A 19,189-nucleotide genomic window follows, 5' to 3' on the forward strand; every position below is an offset into this window, starting at 1 on the left:
CTGACACGTGCAAAGCCGCGTTGCCAGCTCAGCTTAGAATGGTCCATGGCAGAGGGCTGTGCCAACTGCAGGAAAATGCAAACAGGGAGGCTCAACTTCAGACTCCAGCCCTGCTCACTACTGCGAGCCAAAGCTCCAGGAAAGTGGGATACTGACGTCAGATCCTTCACTCGCCTTCTGAGCAAAAGCTAACCTTTCAAAAGTTTTGTTTCCTTTTGGAAGTGACCCCTTCTCGACAATACATGCTCTACCCTAGAATTTACTCTGTGGTCCATGACGTTTTGAGAGAACTAACCTCCTACAAAGCTCAGTCTCTTAATAGGAGGCTCCTCATTTGCCCAGGGCATATGCATAAATTGGTAGATTTTTTTAAAAAAGAAAATCTATTTAGGCCTAAAGATATAAATCTAAGTTTTCTGGTCATCCCTCTAAAGTAGGGTTTTCACCCCAAACCAAAGTTTTATGAATACTAAACTTTTTTATGCCGCCCAAACTCTCTCTCACTAGGCAGCAGTAAGTTCTTCATGACGGGACAAGATTCTCAGGCTCCATCACGGGCCTGGTGTGGATTCGTTCTTTAGAAAGTAAATCATGTAAAAATACAACCCCAGGTGGATCATGTCTTCCTTCCCCTTAGGGTGGTAACGGCGCAGGGGGCAGGGATGGAGGGGAAGAAAGACGAGCTATCTAATGTGAATCAAGCGCCTGACCCTGTATATAAAGTGTTACCTGATTTTTATAGAAATCTATGCAGTTTTAATCCACAAGCCTCATTTGACAGGCAAGGAAGTTGAGACTCAAAGACCTTAAATAACTTGTTCAAGGTCACACAGGATTTGCTTCTCGACCTGCTTGAATCTAGTTAAGTGATACTTGTATTAATTGAAGACACTGGGCACATCTACTCTAGGGGATTTCAGACAGAGCAAAGAATAAACCGCTTTGATAACTTCGCCACGCAGAGTTCTCAGGCACACCTTGCATTTCGTCAGGGTGCCTGCACGTCACCTGCTCCATGAGAAAAGTGCAAGGAGGGAAGGAAGGGAAGAAAGAAGGATGGAAGGAAGACCAGCCAACAAAAGCCAAAACAAAATGACTTGCAATCCACCAACATGATCTTCTGAAACCCTCTTCCCCAAGTTAAAAATTTTTGCAGAAACTAAGTATAACACTTTATATGATGTCAAGTGTATCAAAGGATTAGAAGAAAATCAACCCCTCATGGCAAATGGGTTTCTTTTTTTTTCAGACACAAAGACAAACTTGGGCTTTACAAAGAACCTCTTGACCGATGAAAGAGATGAAAAAAAAGGGAAAAAACCAAAAGACATTCAATCCTTTTTATCACCCATTACCTAAAATAAAATGTGGGAAAAAAGCACAGAATCTAGAGCCCTGTTTGCATGTACGCAATGCTGTGTGACCTTGGGCAAGTCACTTAATCTCTCTGAGCCCCTAAAATCAGGTCTAAAGTCTATGGTTCTTCATGGCTCAAACCCAGTCGGCACCCCCACAGGACTTGCTCCACTGTTGCATCAAACTATGTTTTAATACCTTATGCTTAGCAGCTCAAGCCCAGAACTCAAGGCCAATCTGCTCTTTGTTGTTTACAGGAAAGAAACCGGTGCTTTCTGACAAGGTAAGTTATTTCCCTCTTCTGTTGTGCTGGTTTCTGTTTTTGTTGTGTCTTGCGTCTTGTCTTCATTGTTTGACAAGCGCTGAGGCCACTCACATTTCTTCCCTCCTGTCTTGCAGCCCTCGACCCCAGGCAGGTACGTGCCCTGTTGTGGCTGCGGGAGGGGCCATGGTCTCCCTGGGGAACGTGGGTTTGAATCTCACACATGGTTCCTCTCAACTCTGCAGGCCACTGGTGGAGAATTTGCCCAGGATACAAAAGCCTCCTTTACCGCCGACCACGGAGAGATACGACAGAAGTAGCCCCCTGACAGTGAAGAAGCCCCCTGTGCCAAAGTAAGCATCCTCTGTTGCTTGAGCTGGTCACTGGGCGTGCATGACCCCAACAGCCTGCCCAGTGGCAGCTGTGCACGGGGACCGGAATCCTGGGTGGCTGTGTGCAGCAGGGGCTCGCTTGCTGCTATGGCTGGAGGAATGTTCAGGCTCCTCAGGTCAGATGTAAAGTCCCAGGGTCCCTTTGAAGAAAATGGCAACCTAGCCCAGGAAGGAGTAGAGAGATGCTTTGTCGGGAGTGTGGGCACAACTGCCATTTGTGGGGACCTTATCTCCACCCCATCAAATTGGTGGCCGTGTCTGCTCCCATCCCAGGCATGGGAGCTGGACCTGGCGTGCCAGTTTTCCATCCAGATAGCAGAGATGGAAAGGTTCGTAGGTCACTGAAAGTGTCTTCCTCACTGCCAACCATGTGTTACAATCACAGAAGCCTGAGGTCTGCTGTAACATTGCTGACTTGGTTATGAAGTTTTTGGGGTCTATTTACCAAATGGCACAAATGCATTTGGGGTCGGGCCCTGGCCCACTGCTTACTAAGGACAAAGCCAGGGCTTCTGTTTATCTGAGTAGTCAGGGGTCATAACTCTGGCCCTGGCTTGGCTAGTGTGAGGCCTCGGTCCTGGCCAGGGCCAGGGTGCACCCCAAAAAACCTCTGTGATCAAGTTGGCATTTTAATGCAGTATTTTAAAAGACCCAAGTGAATGCAAAAAAGATCATAATGAATAAAATATCAGAATGGTAAATAAACACAGGGTGAGACGGCAGGTGGAGCATCCGTTCAACACACCGTCCCCCTACGCGCTGCATCCCGCTCTCTGGAAGAACAGGATGCAGGCCCAGGCTCCGCGGCTCCTGTCCCGGCTCCACGGCAGCTGTCGCCAAATCTGCTCGCCTAGCTGTGCATCTGGGGAAAGTCCCAAAGCAGCAGCATTTTCCAACTGTCTTCCCTTCGCCCGAAGGGTGCTGTTAACACCATCAGCAAAGGAGAATATGACCTAAAATGCTCTCATTTGCTGGGTAAAACATCTATTCAATGAAATTTAATAGCTACTCAAGAGTTAGCTTGCTGACTAAACCTTTTTTTTATTTGTAATTATTTGCTGCAGTAGCTAAACAGAATAAAGGTTTGCCCAGCTCAGCTCACAGCGATGACAGAACACTGAGTCACCAAACCACCCTCCCCTGCCTCTGCCCCTCTTTTCTGTTTTTTTTTTTTTTTCATTTTTATCACAGCTCAGTGGGTTTGATTTCTCATTATTAGATTAAGTGAAACGATCTATATTCTGAGGCCGGCTCTTGGAAAATCATCATGCTCAGTGCTTCCTCTTTGCTCTAATTCATTTCAGGCACGGATGGGGACCAGACAGGAGAGAGAATGTAAGTCCACAACATCATCGGGTGATTGTCTGGCACAGGGAAAACCCCTGCGGGCTCCGCGGAGGTTGGGGCTCCTTTGTCCCTGCCTTCCCTGAAGTCCAGCACCAGGGCAGAGCCTACCCACAGTGGGCCCCTGACTCTTGTGCCTGGAGGGGCCCCCACCCGCCCCACCTGCCCACCGGGCTGCCGTGCGCAGCTCCTGTCTCTATGCGAACCCCCAGGGCGGCTGGGCTAGTGGCAGTCCCACTGCCAGGTGGCACACAGCGGAGTGAAGGGCATTTGGGGGGAGGGAAGAAAAAGGAGGGTGCCCAAGAGGCTGGGCCTCACAGCAATGTTCCTAAGTCCTTTCTTTTCCTTTTAACACCTCCATAACCTGAAACGGGGGTGGGAACAGCACTTACTGAATGCCTACTCTGTGCACGTTAGCAACCTAGCTACATTTGCAGCCAGCAATTTGCCTGGGACTTTCCCAGTTATAGCAATGGAAGTCTCAAGTTCCAAGAATTTCATCAGTTTCAGGCAAACCAGGCAAGCTGGTCACCCAGTTTTATATGTGCTTTGCATTTAATGGCCCTGTGAGGAATCACAGTTTCTCTTTTACGAAGAGGAAACTGAACTCAGAAGGGGTAAAGATGCCCACTGCGAGGCGCACAGCTGCCTGACTTCCTCCACACTTGAGGCCCCCTGAAGGCCGTCACACACCGGTCCCCACTCAAGGGCTCAGCCCCCAAGTGCCTGTGCTTCACAGCTCTGTGCCAGATGCTGTGCTTGTTCTAAGCTGTGCTAAGCTGTGAGGGAGATAGGAACCCCATGCGCTAACCAGTATGTGATCACGGAATGAGTTACAGAGGAGAAGGGAGGAAAGTGGTCCTTGGGGGTCGAGGGGCCGGGTGACTCCTCAGAGGTGAGATCTGTGACGGTGGTTGACTGATGGGGAGGACACAGACGGCAGCCACCCCAAGGAAAGCCCAATGCATCCCAGCCTCAGGAATGTCCTGAGCGACTCGTCTCCCTGTTGGCCAACTGGGATGAGTAACTCCGGCTCTGGTCCTTCTTGCCTCATCTCAGTGGTAGACCGATGACAGCTAACCGCCACTGAGCGCTCCACACACATGAGGCACAAGTAATAACTAATTTAGTGTTCACAACAGCACCTTCATCACCAGTGTGCTGTCCTAAGAGAACAAGTCCAAGTCGCCAGTTTTGGTCTAGTCAATGGCAACATGGGTTTTTTGCCTCTTCCATCATTTCTTATTTGAGGAGTAGAGCATGCTGCCTCTCCCTTGCATGTTTCACAAGCTTGCTCTGCACATAAATGTGCTGAGCAATGTACCTGGTAAGCCACATTATAAACAGGACAGAGTTACTCTTAACAGGAGCGACCATTGTATAGTAGAGCCCAAAAGAAGGCTGAGCTTTGGTCACACACACTAGTGGCCGAATCCTGTTCTGTAACCCGTGGCAAGTTAGGCATCCCTCCAGAGTGGCATGTTTCCATTTGTAAATGAGGATGTGAAATTCTTGATGGGTTGCTAGGGGAATTGCGTAAAACACCATGTATGAATCATTGCATGCAGTAGATAGTGTCGTGATTATTGTACCTTCGGGCCTCTCAGATGCGTCAGACCCTACCTGATGCTAAGATACAGGGAGACACAGGGTGTAGTGTCCTCAGGTGCTGGTTTGTATTAAAAAACCATAGACCACTAAGCAAGTCCTGCTGCTTCCTACAGTGTATTAATTGTGGAGTCGTGCACTGCTAAAGTGAAACAGAGACATTTCACATGATCGAGGAATTGTGTTTGATGATAGGCTAATACCTTTCTTTTTCCTTCCCTTTACCAGGATGAAGATGATGGTATGTTCAGAAAAGCACTCTTATAACTTATAAATCATCCCTCCATTTTTCTGCTCAAGCATTCAAATGAAATTTTTTAGTACAGATACCCCATAAAGTCAATTATATCTGTTAAATTAGTATTAAACAGAAATGTATCAGTTGGTATACTGTATAACTATAACAAAATGGAATTGTTTGGCCTGATTACCAAAGAGAACCAGTACATTCATGCGTATCAGTGCAAATTACTTAGTAATAGCACAGCAAAATTAAAAATTGCACATAAAGTTTGACAGAAAAATTTCTGTTTATACCCTCTAATGCATATGGGTGAAGGATAGCTAACGGCAGAAGAATGAGCGCAAAATTTGGCTTCCATAAAACACAACAAAACTTGTGAATCATTTCTGAAATTCATATGGTTTCCAACTGGCAATTTTCTGCCAAGTTAACATTTCAAAAATGAAAGAAGTAAGATAAATGTGTATTATCGAGAATGACAGAGAACAGCGGCATTCAAATTGCATTCTAAGGTGGTAAGTCACCTAGAAAGTCCTTGGGAGGTGGGGTTCCAGACAACTGCTTCCTAGGTACAGCCCATCTTTCAGATTCCTGTCTCTCTTTAGACTAGTCGTTTCCGGGGGCGCGGCTCTGCTGCGCCGTCCGATGCGCGGACGCTGACAGCTGGCTTCGCCTTTCCCTCTCCCCACAGCGCACCAGAGACTGCCGCCCCCGCCAGCGCTGCTCTCCATGAGCTCCAACACCTTCCCTTCGAGGTCCACCAAGCCATCGCCCAAGCACTCCCTGCCCTCGTCTCACCTGTCAGGAGCTTTCTCTGAGAGGTTTGTGCCAATGTCCCTAAGGTCTGACTTAACATCTGGGCCCACTGACACTGAGCTAATGGCAGGTAGGTGGAGAAGAAGGAAATACACCAGTAGGGTCAGAGCATTTTGGGCTTTAAGAACCAAAACCAAGCTAATCATAAAGAACCACATGTATTAATCCACTGGTGTCCCCTGAGCCTGTGCTTGGGGTCAGAGGGATACAGCAGAGAACGCTCCACGGTGCCCCAGAGAGTGGACTCTTTGGTGGGAATGGGCAATGTTTTCACTTTGTGAGTTAAAACAAACACACACCACTCAGGAAACCCAGGTGTTTAAGAACTTGGAGTTCACCTTACATCTTGGATGGGGTGACGGAGAAAACGTACCTTGCACGTGACAGATGCTAAACGTTCATCGCACAGGCTGTTCCCTGCAGGTCCTGCCTCTCTCGATAGCAATGGTGCATCTCAGGGCCCACGATGAGGCTGTCCCGAGCAGAGGCATGAACAGGAAAAAGACTCAGGTCATTTCTCCCTCACAGGCCCACCCGATGCCTCCTGGTGGCCTCCAACATGCCCAGCCCTTTGGGCTCACTCCCTCCTTTAATACCCCAAGGCAGAGACCCAGTCCGAGCCAAATACAAGGGCAAACTCAACCACTGGCATGGCCCCTCCCCACCTGCCAAAGAGCTGAAAGGATTCTCAATTTTTCTCAGCTTTCTTGGGTGCCTCTTGCTGATTTTCTGCTGCTTCCCCTTACCCTTCCAGCTGAGTTTCTTCTGCCACATCTGCCATTTTTCATGCTGTTCACCCCATGCTGGGCCCCAACCCTAGCCTTTATTCTTGCGAAATACCGCTCCCATGAGACTGCAGAGCAAAGCAGACTTGAACAGGTTTGGGCTGATGAGCAGGGGCAATGCTGCTCAGCACGAAGCAGATGGCATAGGGTCCCCAGCAGCTGGTACCATCTGCTACAACGCCACCTGGTCCCTTGTTTCTCACCCACCCACCCTCTCGTTGTCCATCAGGCCCTGTTCCCCAACGCCACGCCCATTACTGGATTTTCCTAATAAGCAAAAGACAAGTCCTCTTCCCAGACAACTTCTGCCATTCCCCAAACTCAAATGCCTCAAACTGCAGCTAACTTTTTAAAGTAACTTTTAATTGCGCTTTATACAGCTTTCTTGGTTTTGTTTTTTGGCTTGTGAAGCTTGTTAGACTTTGAGACGGTCCACTTGGGATGAGTGAGCTCTCGCGGTTCCAGGGTGGGTAGGAAGTGGCATTTACAGTCCTGTTTCCCTAACGCAGCCTTCTGTCTGGTTCCTCCCCCTCAACCTAACTGAAGTCCCTTCTTTGTCTCCGCAGTAACAGCAGTTTCCCGCAGAGCGCCTCCCTGCCACCATACTTCTCCCAAGGTTGGTCCTCTGGGGTCCGGGGTCCGGGGTCCAGGGCCCAGCCCAGGCTGTGCACCTTCATGACTGGGTTACCAACCCACCCCAAAGCCTCTTGGCAAAGCTCCTCTTGTTTCCAAAGGGCATCTCACTTCCTCATCCAGCACTTAACATCAGTTTCTGCAGTACACTGATGGCTACTAGAATGATAGATGCTACCTAATACATAAAACACCCCCCCCCCCACACACACACACATGCTCGCTCGCTCTCTCTCTCTCTCTCTCTCTTCCTCAGGAAGGGGGCCTTGGCCTTCATCTTCCCAAATAGAGCTTTCCATGCCTGCTATCTTTATACCGTGCTCAGGATAGGGCCGACTTTCTCTGTAGTTCTAGGTTTCCATCATGAGTCTATACAAGTCTGGGTGAGGACATGCATTTTAAACAGTACCGCCTCTGGCTGTTCAATGAGAGCGGACCACAGAGAGCAAACTCTGGTTCTGATAGCTAAGAGTAGCCTCAAGGTAATCGCATCTTGTCTCGGGCAACTGACATCTGCTCTTGCAAGCAGGATGAAAGCACTGTCTTCACTACTGCCTTGCCACCGCATCTGTGGTTGGGGGTCCATTCTGGGGGGTGCCGGAGTCTATGAAAGATCTGTCTCTTGAAAATTCTTTCTGGTGATCACAAGAAAATGCTGTGACCTTTTCATCAGTGGACCTAGCCTCTTTATATTATGTAATACACATTTAATAAGCCACTTGTATTCATGGTACCACTGAACTTTTAAAACTTCAGTGACAGGACTAGAGTGATGCCTAAGCAGCCCTTATGGCCTTCACAGGTGAAAATTAAAGCGATGGTTTCTTGAAATGTTAACTGCCAGGGGCAACTGCAAGGGCATTTGGCACAGGGGGCGGGGGCGGGGGTCTGTTACGACAGAAGTGGAAAAGGGCTTACAGTAAACAGTAAGTTAACTCCAAAATGCTGTCCTGTTGAAGGTTCCAGTGGCAGACTGCCTCCCAGACCTGACGGCAGGAACATTTCCTTGTCGATTCCAGGCAAGCCTCGACCTCAGTCCCCTGCGGAAGCAGAGGTAATAAAGCATATGCTTTCATTTCATTGTTTTTCCCCAGCAAATGAATCATCATAAATTCCCACTGACTATCCTTTTGTACTTTTATCTTCCATTGGCCTTAATTTTTTTTTAGTGAAAAAAATTAAGGAGGCGATCCAGATGAAAAATATGTGCTTTTTCCTTGGTGTTCTTAGACTTTTCCAAAGGCAAACATGTGTTTTGCACTTAACAATGAGTAACACAATCCTGTTTTTCATCGTTTATGAATAAGTCCCTTGAATAAGTCCCTTAACTGCTTGTTAATTCAGTTTTTTCATTAAGTATATTATTATGGTAAACTGAAAACATTATTATACCTGTCTCTTTCCTGATTAGAGGTTCCACTATATAAGGAATGCTTGTTCATAGCTACCTTTGCAACCAGCATCATGATAAAAAGCAGTTCACGTGAAATATCTCCTATTGAGGCCCACCTGAGTGACTATGCTCAAATTAGGAAAACAAATGTTTCAAGCCTCATGGAACTGAGGTGGTGGTTTATGAAAATGATTACTTGGAGGCTTTTCTTTTCTTTTTACTTAATATGTAACTGCGAAATGTATTCAGTTTTTAAAAATTTACAATTTCAGAATTCATTAAATGAAGAGTGGTACGTTTCTTATATTACCCGACCAGAGGCAGAAGCTGCTCTTAGAAAGATAAACCAGGTACTGTGCTAAAGTTTATTTTTAAGTGGTGATAAATATTAATGGAAGGAGAAAAAGGGAACAGACTTTTCCTGAGTACCAATTAGGGGCCAGGAGTTCTGCTAGGTCCATGCTGTTATACCAAGGGGACCCGTTAGTACCAGTTTCTCACCTACCAGCAGCCAAACAGTGACTCCTAGGACCCCAGAAAAAGTCTCGATTAAGGCCATTTGGCTGGCAGAATCGTAGGGGATTTTATTATCGTAAAGGTCCAATGTCAAAAGGAGGCTCTCCTCCAGATTTCCAACATCTTCCCAGTTCCATCTTCCTACTCAGTTGCCATTGATATCGACGTGAGGAGATTATATCCAGAGACAGCAGCAACATTTTGCCCTTTCCCTGAGAAATTTCTAGCTGTCCTTTAATATTAGCAGGTCTTAACCAGATTTCTTGTCACCTGATGCTGAACCTTCACCTTAAATCTGTGTATCAGAGAAGAGAAAGTGAAGACCCTTCATCTTTCATGTCTAGGGTCTACAAAAGTGGTTTTCAACCTTAAATGCACATTTAAATAGCCTGGGGAACTTTGAAAGATTCTGATTCCTGGATATCACCTGGGGAGATTCTGATTTAATTACTTGGGGGCACAGTGTGTGCTCTGGGAGTCTTTAAAACTCTCCAGATGATTCTAAAGTGAAACCAAGGATCTGAATCACTGGTCCATGGGTATGTTTTTTCCAACAGAGATGTTCTGATGAAATTTACTTTTTAAGTTGGAAAAAAAAATAATACCATTAATGCAGACTGATGGGTATTTAAAGCCACTCTGATTCAATACCCAAAAAGAGTCGTTCATGTCCTCACTAATTCTAATATCAGATCTTTACAGTATTAATATTTTATAGCAATAACATATGAAATAAAAATTTAAAATATAGGACAAATCACAACACGACGTAGTAAATATCAGGAAAAAAAGAGGCACACAGACAGTCCACATTCAGTTTTGTTCAGGTGCAAAACATTTCATCTGGATCGTGAGGTTTAAAGGAGTGCATGAATTTTATAGGCATTTGGGTGTTTTCTGACTTTGTGGGAAGAAAGGTTAGAAAATTAGCTCCCAGGAGTGGGAACATCTGCCCTTTTTAACCAATCAAGCCCTGATTTCACCTAGTTCTTTATCCACTCGACCACCTATCATATGTTTTATTACTGAGCAAGGGATTCCTTTGCATCAAGAGACCTCAGAGGATGACTTGGAAAGTTCTCTGACAATCTCTGTTGCCTCCTTCTTGGTAACCAGGAAATCCACAGCACATGGGATTTTGGCTGTTGGGGCAAACTGAGTGTTTTCTGACTTGGCAATGACAGCTTCCCAGGTCCATAGACACTTGTCTACTGTTTTACGGGGCAACACAAGTGTCGACTTCTACCGTGCCCATAATAACAACAGTTTTTCCTTTTAGGATGGCACTTTTCTGGTCCGAGACAGCTCTAAGAAAACAGTAACCAATCCGTACGTCCTCATGGTGTTATACAAAGATAAAGTTTACAACATCCAGATCCGTTATCTGGAGGAAAGCCAAGTTTACATGTTGGGGACTGGACTCCGAGGGAAGGAGGTAAGGGCTTCCAGCTGCAAAGTGTCCCCACGTTCTGTTTTACGCCTCTTTGCATACCTACCTGCGTGATCTTTGCTGTAACACTCTTTGTGGGTCCATGCTGTGTGGCAACCTCAGAGTTCAATCACTTCAGGGGAACCCTTTGTTTACTGAAAGGAAATAAAACAAAATGTTAACAGTAGTTACCTTTGCCATTGCAATGTCTTCTATCTTTTGTTCCAAAATAATCTAAAATTACATGCATAACTTTTGAAATCAGAAAGAATGTATAAACATTTCAATTTTTCAGAAGAGACCCAGATGGTGTCAAGGGCAAATCCCTTCCTCACTCACCTTTGTGACGTAATTTTAATAGAAGATTGCAGTGTATTTTTAAGGCAATATTTTAAATAGACAAATGGAAAAGGAAAAAATAGAATTTTTGTTGTGGTGATTTAGATACTTATCTCTTCCTAAAAATGGAGGTTTAGCCAACGAAGGTGCCAAGTTGCCAAAGCCGCCTCCCTCTGTTCGGCCGAGGTTCACATGGTCACTTCGTGGGTGGCCATCAGACCGGCATGAAGGCCGCCTCTCAGGACTGCACTTTGCAAAGGAATGAAGAGCTAAATGCAACGCCCTAAACACGTGCTTTACATTCAAGGTTCCAGGAGGGAGGTTTGGCTGAATCAAACATTTCCAGAACGAGAAAGACCTCCCCCATTAATTCCACGTCCCTTCAAATATTTTTAAGTTACGGTCATGTAAATGAGTAGAAAAAAACAAATGATTTTGGTCAAACATCTGAATCGCGGGGCTAGTGTGGTTGGAGCAGCCGAGGTCCTATAGAAGCGGAGAGGTCTGTCCACAGAACTCCTGCCAGCCTGGTGGGGAAACCCAAATCCCAGGGGCCGCAGGGAGGCGCCCAGCAGGGTGGTCAGAGGAAGGGCACAGCCCTGCCTGCAGTGCGGAGCTGCCCTCTGACCCGTGTCTAGGACGACGGGTGGGTTGTTCCCAGCTGGCCTTCAGGGATAGGGCGACGCAGGCAATGGACGCAAAGCCGCACCCTCGCGTGTGGGGTGGCAGTGGGGGTGCAGCAGAAAAATCACGAGGCACTGCACATGCCCTCTCCAGACACCGGGGACACTCCGACCTCCTGATTCCTTGCCCATGCCCACACTACTGATGACTGAGAAATGGGAAGCAGAACCCAACGTCAAAAATACCAAGAGGGGAATCTTAAGGCAAGGGTGCCATACTTAGACTCCCTAGGTGTGATCCCCTACATGAGGTTAAAAATATATTTTATAGTCATATATCTAGAGTGGCATATACATGTCTTTATCCATAGTTTATTGGATGTTGGTGACGAATTATTTTTTCAAAGTTCTGTATCAGAAATCATTAAAATACTTGCCAAATATTAGGGTTTTTTAAAATATCAAAATCCTCGTAACTTCAAGAGGTAGGATATTATGCAGCTAAAAAACCTGAGGGTGAACATCACACTACCTGTTCCCGTGTTGATCTATCTCCCTATTTTGAATCTTCCAGGACTTTCTGTCTGTGTCAGATATTATTGACTACTTCCGGAAAATGCCGCTTCTGCTCATCGATGGGAAAAACCGGGGTTCCAGATACCAGTGCACATTAACGTATTCTGCAGCTTACCCGTAGCAAGCCAGCCAAGCAAGCGACCTTCCTCCTGACTGTCGGCAGCCCAGCGGCTTCAGTCAACCCTGACAACTGGACGGGTACTTAGGTCTGAAGCGAACCCCTCGACGTGAACACAAGGGTTTAAGAAAGGATCTGAAATGAAGGCTGTCAAGTATCCCATAATTTATTTATTCTTCTTCAGTGTTTGCAAAGTGCAGGAGTAATTATGTTCACACTTGAAGTCTAAGTAGTGCACTGTATAATTCATACAAATAACGTGTATTTTTGGTACCCACTTCAAAGAACAGTTTACACAGCTACAAAAATAATTTGGGGCAAGTTTCAAAACACTTATAAACAGTAATAGTTTTTGTTATCCCATAAAACTGATTTGTTTTATAGCCAAACTTTTTATCAGTCAGGGGCAACCATCACTTTTATATGTATAATTTGAAAATCACTAAAATTAACTTTCTCAACAGCAATAATTTAAAAGGCTTCAAAAATATTTCATCCTTTCTTATTTGGTGTTTCTTTTTTGTTGGGGGGATTTTTGTATACTTTTTTATGAAAAGACGAATACATGTTGGAATAACTTTCTGAGATTAAAATTAATTTGCCTTTTGCTTTACTTTTGGGTTCCTAAAACTACTTACTTGACCTGTTTTGTCCGTACTCTTATATTTTTGTTTTAAAGCAAATTTAAGCTAAAAATACCAAAAGAAAACATTTTAAATTTAGAGGTGAGGTTTTAGTATCAAATACACCTAGATTTAAGTCCATTACATCTCAACACCCACATCCCGCCCCCTCTTCTCAATTGCTGTAGTTTACCAATGTCTTCCTGCGAAGATAAAAAGACAATGAACATACACAGAAAAATCTGATCAGAGATTCTGGCTAGATAACCTTCCATCTCTTTTCATTCCCCTGACAACTCTGTCCTTTTGCCTCATCCTTACCGAAACAGCTTTATAAATCCTGCAGAGCAATTCACCTCTTTCCTTCATTTACATATCTCACTTCAGAAAAAGCAGTAGGTATTCAGTGGTTCTTCAAGTTTTACCCTTTGGGTCCTTGGTTGTTATTCCACAACTTATATTAACAAAAATTGTTGGCTTCTCTGCTTCATCTGCAAGCTTTCTGGGTGACAACGTATGGGTGTCTTACTATCTCATTTTCATGAGCTAACAGAACACAGAAGGATCTAGAAAGTCACCAGGTTAAAACTGCCAATTTCCTATGATGAGTAGGTGGACATTTTTAACCAATAAATGATGTTTCACAAAACTTCATCCTTACCAGTTCTCAGTTTAGAACCCACAACTTGCAGGTTCTAAAGCTGAAAACCCTGCATTTGTTTAGTGTGTTAAATACTGAGCTAGGGGCTGGGTAGTGAGGATGGCAAATATTCTAAGTTCTGCTATGGAGTGAGCTCCCCCTGTCTTGCTTGATAGTAGTCTATCCTTTATATTCACCAACATCTCAAATGAAGGACATGGTAGATTTCCAAGCAACTATTTGCTAATGAATCATATTTATATGGCAATCAAAAGCTTATTATTTTAAGTCTCCTTTGGTGGAAAGAGAGAAATTGGAAGTTTTAGGATAAAGGTATCCTGCAACTAAAAGCCATCCCGCTGCTCTGAAATAAGCAGCGAGTACCTGGCGGGCTTTGTGGCTGGTGTCCTTTCTCCCCCTCTCAGGCAATGGCAACTGCCTGCTTCGGGCAGGGCCTCCCAGCCCTTGGCCACAAGCCTGCGTATGACCCAGCCTCACCAATCACGGTTGCTCAGGACCCTGCTCAGGGCACCTTAACCAAAGCTGGTGTCCTCCTCTGGAATGTCAAGCACAGTGGCGGAATCTGAGGATCTCTTTCCCGGGGATCTGTACACCCACAGCTGTCTGCACACCTGGAGCTGTCTGCTGCCCTGCCTCTAGCCGCCCCCCCAACCCCCGCCGTCACTGAGACCACCAGTCCATACAGGGAGGGGGGGTGGGGGGAGGAGGAAGCCAAAGCCCAGAAACAAAACCAGGATAGAGATAAAGGATCTATTAGTGGAGTCCTCGATTATCTCCTCCAACCAAGGACTTCCAAGCCAAACACATGCCTCATCTAGCTTAAGTTTTTTTTGGCGCTTCCTACCAAGAGAGATCATACTGATATAAACTCATACCACCCATTTGTAATTTACGGATTCTTTCAACCTGAGCCAAATCCAAGCATAAGGTGCCACATGGCCAACTGCCCTTGCCATTAGTGAGATAAATTAGCCATTCTTTGAAATATTAAAACAACAAGAAATCAGCCTTCAGGAAAGTGAAATGATTATTTACAACTCAACGTATTTTTATTATATAAAATATATTAGTAAACTCAGTTCTCTCAGAAATGTGTTAATTCAAAAATACACTGTAATAAATTCACAACAAATAAGAAATTAGGGAGAAAAACTGGTAGAAGCAAGGGATACATCTGATATTTTAAACTCTTCAAAGGGGGGGCTGCTTCCTACTGCTTCTTTGAAGCCACCCGTCTTCACAGGATGGTTAAAGTGTAGAGTAAGGTCACAAAGCAGTAACTGGGAGAGCTCTGCGTAAAACAAAATGAGAGAGGCTGTCATACTGCAGAGTGTATGTTCTAGACAACTAGCTTTACTCTCAGTAGCTGTTTCCTAATTCTTGACTTAGTTTTCTTCTAAGTGATTATTGACCAAACCACAATTTAGGTGTGCTCACTGTGTCTTCAAGTCAAATTTATGAACTACAAAGAGGCATGCCAAAAATTTATTAGCAGGATTCTTTAGCCCAACTTGTCAGCTATCTTACTAACCTAAACTTGATTTATGCAAATTTGATTTATAGTTTTAAAAGCTTACCACTTTTATGTTATTCATGTACATAGTATAAAGAATTAATAGGTCTATAAGGCATGTTACAAAAACTAGCAGTTTTATCTCCCAGAAGCAATTACTTAACTTCTTTCACTCATTTTGTTTGTGTGTCTGTGGAGCTGATGGGGGCTGGTATTACCTCCATCTCTCTAAATGACAGAATTACTTTTTTTCCAATTTTAGGTATTATCTATCCACTTCTAACTACAACAGATTAATATGTAACTTTTTCACTCATGCCATCCCCAATATACTTGAGAATAATTTTTGCTAGCTCAATATATAATGTTTAAAATTTCTGATTACATAAATATTCTTCACAGCCAAGTCATGTAATATGACATTTCCCTTCCTTTATATACTCTGCAAGGGTGTCCAACCTGCGGCCCAGGACGGTTATGATTACAGCCCAACACAAAATCGTAAACTTACTTAAAACAGGATGAGACTTTTTTGATTGCATGTTGCAATGTATTTAATGGGTGGCCCAAGACAACTCTTCTTCCAGAGATGCCAAAAGCCTGGACACCTCTACAGGGAATTTTCTTCATTTTTATCTTTAAACCCTTCTATATTATTTACTTCTATAATCACATTTCTAATTTCCAAGAGCTCCCGTCTGTTCTCTAAATAATTTTTGTAGTTGTATGTTCTTTTCTCATGAACATAGCACCTTCTCTCCTTTGTAGATATTAGTGATAATTTCTTGGAGTTTTCATTTCCCTTCATAATTTGTTTCTTCCTCCTTGGCTCAATCTATTTATTGGTTCTCTGCTCTTCATAGTAAATGCCGTCCTCAAATGCCTTGCTGGGCCATAGCTGTTTGTTCATATTGAGACCGTGGCACTGTAAAGATAATCGGAAGCTCTATGCCCATGGTAGTCTGTCTACATTGCGAGGTGACCTGACTAGGTATGTGATTGGGGAAATCTATGCTATCAGTATTGATATCAGTAAAATATCAATAATCTTAGGCTGGCCATACACCTGAAAGAGGAATCTGCTTGAGGATATAAATCAGGCTGTCAATGTTTTGTAGCCACATGGGAAGAGGAAGCTGGAGGTAAACTTGGCCTTAATACCCTCGTTTTTAGCACACCACTCTCCCCCTCACCTTGCGGCTGGTGGCTCCTGGCCAGAGACCCCTTGTTCTACCCCCATGGGGAATAAACCTGGAGTCTTCTGTCACAGAGAAACAGCTGCACAGTTAAGTGGAGGGGGAAGGAGACCCCAGAGGCTAACTCCTTAAACTTCTTAAGCCTTCCTATTCTTAGCTCCATCTTCATCCTGACTTCCAGATGATTCTGGTGCCATCAAGTATCGAGTCTTTGGGGCTATTTCTTGGGTTTACCCAGCTGACTCACAGTTCAGATTTTTGGACTTGAGGGTTCAAACTTCTCTGTTTCCATTTGCTTTCTGTTTTGTAATTAACACATTTTTTGAGAGCTCTTTGTCTTATGCATTTTTGTCTCTTTTAAAGTCGCTTTAAATCTCAGGTCTACCAGGGACTAGTTTTTGTCCTCAGGAAAAGTGAGGTAACTGCTCCATGTCTGTTTCTGTGCCTGTAAATGCCAATGGTACTATTTCCTAGCATGTGAGATTATGACAATTGAGTCCATTTACGCAAAGCACTTGGAAGAGTATCTGGATTATGGTAAATATTCTAAGTGTTATCTATGGACAGTATTTTAGGGGGAAATGGGGTAAACAGTGTTCACTTAATCTTCGATGTCTACCAGAAGTCTACCCTCCTTCAAGTCTGCAAGTCCCTATAGCCTCACTGTCTGATGTACCCTACAACTTTCCAGAAACACATATACCATATTTATTATTTCTGTTTTTCTTCATGAAAGAATAATCCCCAAACTATAACAGTCAGATCATCAAATTTGGGAGGAATCTAAAGCATCTCAGTTTTAAATGAGCGTAAGCATCCAGAACCAATTTCGCATTTAGTAAACATTTTCCAAGAACCTATTATATCAAGGTGCTGTGTTAACTGCTGGGAATACCTTTAGAAAGCTTTCCGTTGAGCAGGGACAGGAAAAGGTAGTGAACATGCAATTATAACACAATGTGAGAGGTAGGGAAAGGTAGAAGAGATTACACGAAGGCTTAGAGAAAGTTTTCCAACCTAAGTAATCTTGACTAACAGTGTATAGTGAGTAGCAGGGAACCCGGTAGGGTGCAGGTGGGGGTGCAGCAGCGGGCACTTCAGAAGGCGATGCGTGTGGTTAAGTCACACACACACACGAAGAGCAGGTCTGTAGGTATGCACCTAGTTCAGAATGGTCAGAGCATAGAGCATGGAGGGGAAAAATACCACGCCAAATCTCAAAAGCTATTATAGTCCATTCAAGGAGGTTCAGACTTTATCCTGAGGACAACTGTGAACCAGTGAGAGTTTCAGCCGATTTATATTTTAGAAACAGAATCCTCGCTGTAGGGTTGAGAGTGGTGTTAGAGATAAATTAAGCGAAGCTAACCAGGTTTCTTTACACCAGACTCCCCAGTGCCTTTGTTACTACTTACTGTAAATCTGTGACAGAAATTTAGAGCATGATGTACTTCCCAAAGGTATCTGACCCTGAGCGTGTGGACTTCATTTGCACTGCACGCCATCTATCAGCATCCGGTAGGACAGCAGGACTCACAGAGCCCCGCCTGGGAAACGCCGCCCTGGGAGGAACGGGCAGACAGAGCGTAACAGGCACTCACTATTCGGTGCCTCTCTGACCGCTCCCTTCCTCCTCCTCTTCTGGGTGGCACAGTTTGTCTCCATCTGTGGTGATCCTTTCCTCCCCAGCTTCAGCAGTGAGCTCTGACTGGTCCAAGCTGGTCTTGGCAGCCCTAGAGCCCCTAGCAGCGGCAGCTGCTGCAGCAGATGCAGACAGGCGCCTGTGATGCAAATCTGGCCAATGAAAGGGAAGGGGCAAGTGCTGGAGGGACCTGGGCAAGGCTTCCATGAACAGACACAGGCAGAGACGGTGTGGTGCCTGTCTGCACCTGGCCACCTCTGCAGGCAATGGCCATGCGGAGCGGTGAACAGGGTCAAAGGAGAGAAAGAACCCAGGACCCGATGACGTCTTCAAAGTTCTGAATTATCTTCCGGGCTGCCCCACCTTAGATCTTGTGTTCCTCAGTGCGTACACCATGTTAAGTTGGTATTTTTTACAGGTAGATGTAGGCCTCACAACTATCTCCAAATATCCAAAAGCTGTCAAAAGAACTACATAATCGATGTAGTTTTCATGGTTGGAAGTAGGACCAGTGAGTGAAAGGAATAGGGGAACAGGTTTCAGCCAGTCCGTCAGGGGCAACTGTCTTAAAAATGCAACAGGTTCACTGGTGAGATAGGGATCCCTCGCCCCAGGGAGTGTTTGGTTAGGGTTGGAGTGTCCCTAGAAATGTGCTATTTATTTCATAACGATGACATGCAAACATTTTAATTTACTGATTTCATGCTTACCTTTCATCTTCTTCAACTCCAAAGAAATTGTATTAATATTTTTAATTATGGCTTCCACATTTAGCTTATGGTCAGCAACACCATTCCTCAACATCTGATTTTAAAAGAGGAACAAAAACAATGTATGAACCCGAAGTATTTATGTATATTATTAAAATACTTAAATTTTCAGTAGTTCTAAAAGGAAAATCTGTTATTTCAGAACTGAAATAGTAGTCTTTGTAAATGGCTAGAATTCTAACATAAGAAGGTTATCAGCTTGTTAGGTTAATGTTTTCTCAACTGAAAACACCACCAACTGGAATTCATAGGATGAGGTTTCTCCTGTAATCAAACTGTATGCACAAGATGGGGCTCTCACCAGGGAGGCGCAGAGGTCCCCTTTTTCAGAAAGCCTTGGCGCTTACAAA

At 44.5% G+C, this 19,189-nt stretch overlaps 2 protein-coding genes across 2 annotated transcripts in view; one reads left to right on the forward strand and one right to left on the reverse strand.

The window, feature by feature from the left end:
* Positions 1-12,958, forward strand: part of LCP2 (lymphocyte cytosolic protein 2) — a 37,968-nt gene extending 25,010 nt beyond the window's left edge. Inside the window, exons 11-21 of the mRNA XM_054568063.1 lie at positions 1,614-1,639; positions 1,756-1,772; positions 1,864-1,971; positions 3,315-3,345; positions 5,191-5,203; positions 5,898-6,027; positions 7,374-7,423; positions 8,400-8,494; positions 9,106-9,183; positions 10,629-10,784; positions 12,315-12,958. Coding sequence (XP_054424038.1) covers positions 1,614-1,639; positions 1,756-1,772; positions 1,864-1,971; positions 3,315-3,345; positions 5,191-5,203; positions 5,898-6,027; positions 7,374-7,423; positions 8,400-8,494; positions 9,106-9,183; positions 10,629-10,784; positions 12,315-12,437 — 827 coding nt within the window. The 3' untranslated portion in view covers positions 12,438-12,958. The remainder of the gene's footprint in view (positions 1-1,613; positions 1,640-1,755; positions 1,773-1,863; positions 1,972-3,314; positions 3,346-5,190; positions 5,204-5,897; positions 6,028-7,373; positions 7,424-8,399; positions 8,495-9,105; positions 9,184-10,628; positions 10,785-12,314) is intronic.
* Positions 12,959-14,857: 1,899 nt separating this feature from the next.
* CUNH5orf58 (chromosome unknown C5orf58 homolog) lies at positions 14,858-18,873 on the reverse strand. Its single transcript, XM_054568591.1, has 2 exons — positions 18,780-18,873; positions 14,858-15,009 (listed from the first exon to the last, which is right to left on the reverse strand). Exons 1-2 carry the CDS (start codon positions 18,871-18,873, stop codon positions 14,858-14,860), a joined length of 246 nt encoding a protein of 81 aa, XP_054424566.1.
* Between the last annotated feature and the right edge of the window lie 316 nt (positions 18,874-19,189).

Source organism: Pteronotus mesoamericanus, unplaced genomic scaffold (genome assembly GCF_021234165.1).
Source record: "Pteronotus mesoamericanus isolate MK-2021 breed Mesoamerican mustached bat unplaced genomic scaffold, CSHL_Meso_final contig_2, whole genome shotgun sequence".
In the NCBI taxonomy this organism is placed as follows: domain Eukaryota; kingdom Metazoa; phylum Chordata; class Mammalia; order Chiroptera; family Mormoopidae; genus Pteronotus; species Pteronotus mesoamericanus.

Excerpts from the sequence above, each read along its gene's own strand:
- CUNH5orf58 (XM_054568591.1), bottom strand. The coding sequence starts at position 18,873 with ATGTTGAGGAATGGTGTTGCTGACCATAAGCTAAATGTGGAAGCCATA. Across the intron at positions 15,010-18,779 it reads GGAGTTGAAGAAGATGAAAG|AGCTCTCCCAGTTACTGCTT; the intron begins GTAAGCATGAAA and ends TGTTTTACGCAG.